Here is an 8,518-nt window from a genome sequence, read left to right on the forward strand (position 1 = left end):
TATCAATTAATTTTTGATATATTTAATATAAATTAAATTTATGGTTGATAAATTAAATTAATTCTTTAAAATTATTATTCATAAAATTAATTTAACGATTAATTTTTTATATATTTTGATCTGTTACCAAAAATACTGACCCACCAGGCCACCACAATAACCTTGGAATCGGATCCCACCAAAAGAGATAACCTTCCCCAAAATCTCTCCAACGAAACTAAAAACTCAAAAATCGGAGTATCATCAGAAAGATTCCGTCAAAACCAGTAATAAAGAGTCACAAAAAAACCAGTAACAAAGATGCAGATAACGGCCACAGAAACTCAATATATCCACGGTGACTCATTCGTCACAGGTACGTAATCCATTTTATATTCTTCTGAATAATTTCACACTCTATACCTTTTAAAAAGAAGGGCACACTGAACTTGCAGGAACACCTATCCAAGAAAAAATTACAGTGTTTTATCATAATACTTATTCAAAAGCTTAAATTGATAACCGATTGAGTGTTAATGATGTCCTTTAACAGCCTCATCCTCCTTATCTTTCCTAGCAGCAGCTCTTATTTTGCGCTGCTCTTCCTTGTAAATCCTGTTTCTTCGTCGAAACTGTAGGAAACAATAAAACCCAAAATAAGTGATCACACATGTCATAACTCATCACACAATTTTACTTCTGTGGCACTGAAAACAAGCCTTGTATCTAACCCAATACACTTATGTTACGTGATTTTCACGAATTTGGATTCTCTAAATTTTGAATTTTACTTTAGAGGGTAAAATGTGATTTCTCACCATTGAATAGTTTCTCTCTCATATTTTTCTTGGCCCCACCCCACCTATGAAATAAATGATGAGAGATCACCCTTTACCAGAGTGAAATTCAAATTTACAGGATCCAAATCCGATTTTCACAATGCTGAGGCAAAGTAAATTCACAGCTTTTTCATTTTGTTAAGACGTGGCTTTCTCAATTGATATTAATACCTCAACCAAAATGCCAGAAATACATTTGCCACGAAAGTAAGCTTCAAAAGAAAATATTTTAAGGATAAGGTTATAATTACAGTACTGTTATATGCTTAAAATTAGATACTCGATCCTTATTATCATTATTATTTTTAAAAATCCCAAATGAGCTAACAATTTTCAATTTCCACCCATATTTTGGTTCTTCCCAAAAGCACCTCTTCTCTTCACCACTCCCAATGTATAGGATATTTTATTTTTAAAAAATGAAAGAAGCACTCAAAAGACTAACACTAAAAGTATACATCTAGTTCAAGAGCTATGTTTGAAGCAATTTAACTAGAGAAGGAAAACAAGGAATTGACAATAATGGAGCCATGGTACCTGATTATAAGTTTAAAACATTCACGATGATAAGCATGAATGGATTGCTTTAAACAGTTCATGAATGCAAGAGAAGAACAACTTCAAACATCACTCAACGCAATCTCTATATACTATTTCTGTCATTCATAAACCAAGTATATTTGTTTTATGTCAGCAATACTCATCATATTTACCATATGTGAAATTTTCACAAGCTTGGGATTCACAAGGCATACTAGAATGAAAAGAAGTCCGATAATCCTTAAGCATCTAATCAAATAGCTAAACAGCACTGTATGATAAATTCACTTAACAACAACAAATCTCTGAAATCATCGTATAATCATCAGCATTATACATCCTAGAGCAGTGTATTGAAGTAAAACTATTAGAGAACTAAATATGATCCTTTAATAATTTTAAGTCATTCAGTTTAGCCTAATAGCTAGCAGAGGATAAGCCATTATCCATTGTTAATGGAATATAAGCAACTTGATATATATATATATTATATAAAAGAACTTTACTCAAAAATAAACCTACAGCAAGCCCAAGGAAATCCACTGTCCCTGGCCAAATCAAGAATAAAATGGAAGGCAACAAAATGAAGCACAAAAGAAATCAGAGAAGCCGAAGAGATCAGCACAACTCTGCTGTGTCGATATCAACTCAAAGACTGATATGGAATGTAGATCAAAGTATGATTGCTAAAGGGAAATGACATAATTACAGTTATACCAATATCCCAATACAACATAAATGTGGAAACAGGGCAAAAACACAGGATTTGAAGTGCAATATAGAAATATCACTAGTATCGCTTTATTCACCATGTCTAAATGGATTGCAAACTCATGACCATGAGAATTGATAACATTACGAAGAGTAGCATAATTTATCGGGCATGCTCTGATTTTGTGCCCCATAGTACCTGCCTTGGTGGTTTATGAAACCGCTACTTAACAAAATGACAAAAACATGAAGATAACAGATAACAACAACGCTATAATATAAAGGCTTTAAGATCTGAAAGCGCAGCACGAATGAAAGTGGAATTGACTAGAGTAATTGGGAATTAGGGTTTTGGAGAATGAAAGAGGAAGGAACGAAGCAATGAAGAACGAAACAGAACAACAATAATAATCAGAAGAAAGAAAGAAAGAAAGAAGACCTCTTTGGAGTGATGGAGGCACTCGAGGTAGTCCTCGCGGAGGAGCTCGCAGTCCTTGGGCTCACGGCAGCGAGACATGCATTCGCTGAAGTCAATCCAGAAATCATAGCAACGACCTTTGTTCCCATTGATTCCCCACCCTGACGCCATCCTCACTCAGATCTCTCCTTCACTCTCCTCTTCTGCTTTGCTTTCTTTCTTCTCGCATCTCCTTCACTCTCCTGCTTCAAACCACCATCACCAATACTTCAGCCTAAATTACCAAAATGCCACTAGTCAAATTATAATATAATTATTTTATTTTTTTTTATTTTTAACTTCAATAAAATTGTTTAAAATAATATTTGTTAATAGAATCATCTTTATTTTAAAAAATAAGTCACATAATTTGAGTATATATACGAAATTGTAAAATAAAATAAATAAAGTTAATAACTAAAAGAAGAATAAAAACAAAAAATAGAAAAAAAGTGTTTAAAAATTCTATAATTATTAATTTTATAATAGTAATCACTTTTTTATTTAATTAAAAAAAAGAAAAATAAAAATCTTCGACCCGACAAACCTGCCCGCCCTGCCCTGCCAAAACCCGCCAATTTGGCGGTGCGGGTTTAGCGAATTTTTTAATTCGGCGGGTTTCAAATCCTAGTTCGACCCGCCTTTTTTAGCGGGTTTAGCGGATCGGTCCGACGGGCTCGACCCATTTTGCCACCGAGTCCATGCACTGTAGGAGTGTGTGTGTTTTGTTCATTTGTGAAGTATATAATCTGTTATTGTCCGATTTATGTTGATGTGCCCCGTTGCTTGGTTTAACCCATGGCCTATGTTATGTGTTTTAGGTTGGGGAAGATGGGATGAGTGGCGAAACCATTCCTAAGGAGAAAACAGAAGCGATGGATTTGTCAAAAGGAGATGCAGAGATAGAAGTAAAAGAATCAGTGATGATTGTTAGTGGGATTGGGTCGTTTTGATGCAATTGATTTTTCATTCCTGATAACGAACGACATCCTTATGACGGAGTTCATAAATTTGCAAGCCGCTTATGACTACTACAACGAATACGGTCGCATTAAGGCTTGGTTTGGTAAAGCTTTTCGAAGAGGTGCTTGTGCTTTTTAAAAGTTCAAGCACCTTATTTTGTGTTTGGTAAATAAAAAATATCATGTGCTTGTGCTTGCAGCTTTTAAAAGATCGGGTACTTTTGAAAGCACCTAAGATAGAGCTTTTCAAAGTTGGCTTGTGCTTTTCAAAATTTAAAAGTCTAATATAACCTCACATGTTAACTAATTTTCAAATTTAATACTTGCATTTATGTCTATTATAGTATTTTTAAATTTTAAAAGCTATTTTACCAAATGTAATTGTTGTTGCTTGTATTTATTAAAAGTAATTTTTAATTTGATTTACCAAACATAAATGCTACAACTTTTAAAAAATCATCTTTTAAAAGTTAGCTTTTATAAGCTACTTTTGAAAAAGTAAAAGCTTTACCAAACTAAGTCTAAGGTATTCTCGATAAGGAGGTTGAAGGTGGGTCGCAGAACAAAGCAAGGGTTGGAGGATGAAATCATTTGGCAGATATTCGTGTGCTCGAGGGAAGGAGAGCGAGAGGGAAAACACATGTAGCAGGGAGACAGGAAGATGGATCCTCGATCTATCACACGTGCAGGTGTGAAGATTGGATAAAGGTGCATGTTGATGATACTAGTGGACGTTGGTATATTGAACAATTTTATGATAATCACAATCATGCCATGCTGGATGTGAGGTTTAGGGTCTGATATGGTCACACAGATCAGTCAAGAAAGGTGATTTGCACCAAATCAATTCAGTGAGGAAAGTTGGCTTGCGATTGCCAACGATATTCTGCGCTTTTGCCAATCAATCAGGGGATTTCAAGATTGTTGGATTCGAGATAAAAGATATCTATAATGCAATAGAGAAGCAAAGGCGGGTGATGAACGAATTTTTGTGTGGTCTAGAATTTTACAATAAATTCTCGTTGCAAGTATAGTTTCTAAACCAACAATAATCCTTTCATACAAAAATTTAGTTGTCACAAGTAACAAACCCCTAAAAATAATAACCGAAGTATTCAAACCTCGGGTCGTCTCTCAAAGAAATTGCAGGGAAGTGTATTTATTATTGGTTATGAGATTGTATCTTTTTGGGGTTTTTGAATAAGAAGTAAGAAAAGCAATTTGCAAAGGAATCAAACTAACAACTATAAAAGCTCTTGGCAAGGAATGAGAATTGGAAGTCCTATCCTTATTATCGTCCTCAATAGTGATGAGAATTGTTCATTGCTCCCACTTAGTTAACCCTCTAATTATGAAGGAAAGTCAAGTGGATGAATCAATTTGATTCCTCAAGTCCTAGTCAACTCCTAAGAAAAGACTAGCTTTAGTGGAATCTAAATCAACTAGCAACTTTTAATTATCAATCAACAAAAGAGTTTGATAACTCAAGTGTCACCAATTACTCAACCAAATCCAAGAGGAGATAAGTCTAATCTAGAATCCAACCAAACATTTTGTCAAACACTTGGTAGACACAAAATAAGAGCATAGAAAACTAACAAGAGAATATTAAATCTAAACAACCAATAGCAAGGATTAAATAACAACAAATGATGAAGCAAGCAATAAACATGAAATACCTCAAATTGCATTAAAAGAGAATTGAATCTAACATGAGAATTCATAAACTAAATTAGCAACATAAAGTGATGAGTATTCGCTTTATTCCTTATTTTACATTGCTTTGCTCTGATCATAATATTTATTATTACGCCAAATTCCTCTTCTTTCTTCTTATTATGCTGACTATAAAAATTTTAAGCGACTTACCATGGTAATGACACTTTTTTTTTATTGATTTTTAGCAAAACAGCATAATACATAACTACTTATTCCTATTGACACGTTAATAAGCTATATTTTTTCTTATTCTTTCTCAGTTGTTTTCATGTATTATTGAAAACTTCTCTATTTGTTGTTTATATTATTATTATTAGCAATTACTGCTTGTTCTTCAACTAATTACTCAATGTACATGCTGTCTTATTCATGTTTGTTTCAATTATTTAGAATAACGGAGCTTAATTTTAACTTTAGCCAATAATTTCAGAATATGTATTTAACAAAATTTCTTCTTAATGTATTGGAGATTGAAACAGGACATGTTTAATGTGTCTTCAATTTTTCACCTTCAACTTATGAGAATGGACCTCGATCATACGTGAGCAAATTTCACCTCCATCGAGTTATAACTTATGAACCTTACCTATAAGTCGCCGTTGACATTTCTACTTCGATAAAATTATGTATATGTATAATTTAATTTGCTCATATAAATCTTTTATGTCAACTTTCAATACATCATAGTTCTCTACGAAGTATCTACTACTCTATATATTCGAATTGATTCACATTATGTATGTATCTTATCATTTCATATATCAAAATCAATCAATCAATCCATCGAAAAACAAAATTGGCTATTAATCAATCCGAAAAAAAATAACTTTTTACCAATTAAAAAAAAACTCAATTAGCAATTATGTCAATTTATTTTTCTATTTTACAATAATTTATGCTTGTTTAGTTTTAATCCGTTTTATTTATGTTACAAATCTTTATCATTCACTCAATATTTAATAATTAATTATTTTGGGCAAGAAATTCATCAATAAGTTGCTGTGGGTTGGAAAAATTCTCTCAAGACAATTGATCATTACATTCTCGAATCATACAATCGATTCGGTCAACGAATACATATTTTCGAACTTTTCAATTCGCGTCAATCAAATACTATATGCCATCTATGAAAAATTGTTCTTAAGCAGAAAAGTATCCCCACACAATTATATTGATTTTTTAAATAAATATCGAACTAAGTTTTGGGACTACCACTTATTAAATAGGCATAACTATCTCACATTCTAATCTTTTTTATTCATCTTTATTTATTTGTTTATCTATTTCATCTGTTCGATCATTCACAATCTTTCAATATCACTTTTTCACTACCAATTTTTTTCATTTTTCTCTCTTTTCAATCTAATAAGTTGAGCTTGGGGCTGCCATAATCACAATTCCGATTTATAGGTCGGAAGCTCAACCTGTTTAATTGAAAATTTTCACAGGTCAAGCTTGGGGGCTATGTTCCGTCCGTTGACTATAATTCGGCTCAGGTAAAATTATAAATCGGAATCTAGTTAAAACTAAATACACACGTGCTATATCAGGAGTACGTGGAGAGTAGCTCTCCTAACGGACTAACCCAGATGAGCATATGAATCTCTCTGCAAATCTATATATCCACTCCTAACATGAAGGAGGTAAGGTACGTTATCTTCTACTCTTACTAACTTGAGCGTTGGAGTCCTTTTGCAGGTGCCCAACGCCGCCGTCCTTACAAGAAGACGATGTTCTTTCCTCTCACTCCAAGGAAAGCAAGTTCAAGCACTAGCAGAACAAGTTATACTTCGGAGACCTCTTTTCACGCAGGAACAAGTATATTTTTTGTTCATAAAGTTTGTCAAAAGTTTTAAAAATACTCTTATATTTTATTTTGTTTCAATTTTGTCTCAAAAATTTTTTATTTGCATCAAATATACTTCCCATAGCTAAATTTTCAAAAAATTTAAGATCAATCTAACAATAATACATGAAAATTATATTTGATTTGCTTATGTTGAGGGTTGTTGTTATGAAATTATTGTTGAATTGGTCTTAAAATTTTTAAAAAATTAGCTGATAGGGATATATTTAATACAATCGAAAATTTATGAAACAAAATTAAAATAAAATAAAGCTTAGAGGTATTTTTGAAACTTTTGTCAAATTTTAGGGGTAAAAAATATACTTTATCCTTCTAATTAAAATGAAAAAATCTAGAAAGTCAACTATATTATAGACCAACTAAACCAACTCTTTTATTTTTTATTTTGAAATTCGAAAAATTAGAATGATAAAAAATTATTTTTTGTTTTGTTTTATAACTGAATTATTTTTTCAATTGGTTTGTTAGAGTTAGTTTCATCCCTAGTTGGTTCCTAATAAAACCAAATTAATATTAGTTTGATTTCACTGGTTCTCCGACTTTGATGACTTTATCGGAGGAGCAGGAGAACTAGACTCTATCAGGGATCTCCATGGTAATGCCTGAGAGCTTTTGACCGGGGTGGGACACTTTTTAAAATATATATGGTGAAAACTCAGGTGCAGTCGACTTCACATAAAGTTGATAGCTGAGAACTGTTAGATGAAAATTTATTCAAATCAGTCAAATCATTTAACGGCTCTTAATTATCAATTTTATGTGAAGTCGACTCCACCTGAGTTTTCACCAATATATATTAAAAGGTTGATGAAAAAAAGTCGGTATAGATCGTTCAACATGACAGAGAAAGGAGTAATTGAGTTAGAGGTGATAGTGTAATTTGCGCATTAAGAAATTAAAATTGTAGTTATTTAAAAAAAATTTATTGATGCACTCTAATTTGTACCCGTTATAATTCAGTCGTAATTATAGTAAAAACTCAGGTGCAGTTAACTTCACGTGAAGTTAATAGCTGAAAGTCGTTAGATGATTTGATTGATTTGACTAAATTTTCATCGTAATTATGGTGGAAACTCAGGTGCAATTGACTTCACGTGAAGTTAATAGCTGAAAGCCGTTAGATGATTTGACTGATTTGACTAAATTTTCATCTAACGGCTTTCAATTATCAACTTCACGTGAAGTCAACTGCACCTGAATTTCCACCCGTAATTATAGTTCGAACTTATGAAATCGACGTACTCTAAACGACTTTAAATCGCTCTAAATTACTTTATTGCCATGATTAACACTATCATAACGGATAAACGGCCATAAGCCGAGCACAGCTTATAAATATATAAGTTATATTAGATGTATATTAAAATAAGTTATTATTATAAAATACATATTAAAATATAAAAAATATATAAAAAATAAATTAAATTATACGTATATTTATATA

At 32.2% G+C, this 8,518-nt stretch overlaps 1 protein-coding gene across 1 annotated transcript; it reads right to left on the bottom strand.

Moving 5' to 3' along the window:
- Nucleotides 271–2,790, bottom strand: LOC107638275 (NADH dehydrogenase [ubiquinone] iron-sulfur protein 5-B). Its single transcript, XM_016341468.2, has 2 exons — nt 2,509–2,790; nt 271–611 (listed from the first exon to the last, which is right to left on the bottom strand). Exons 1-2 carry the CDS (start codon nt 2,656–2,658, stop codon nt 513–515), a joined length of 249 nt encoding a protein of 82 aa, XP_016196954.1. The 5' UTR covers nt 2,659–2,790; the 3' UTR covers nt 271–512.

This window comes from Arachis ipaensis, chromosome B04 (assembly GCF_000816755.2).
Source record: "Arachis ipaensis cultivar K30076 chromosome B04, Araip1.1, whole genome shotgun sequence".
NCBI lineage: Eukaryota > Viridiplantae > Streptophyta > Magnoliopsida > Fabales > Fabaceae > Arachis > Arachis ipaensis.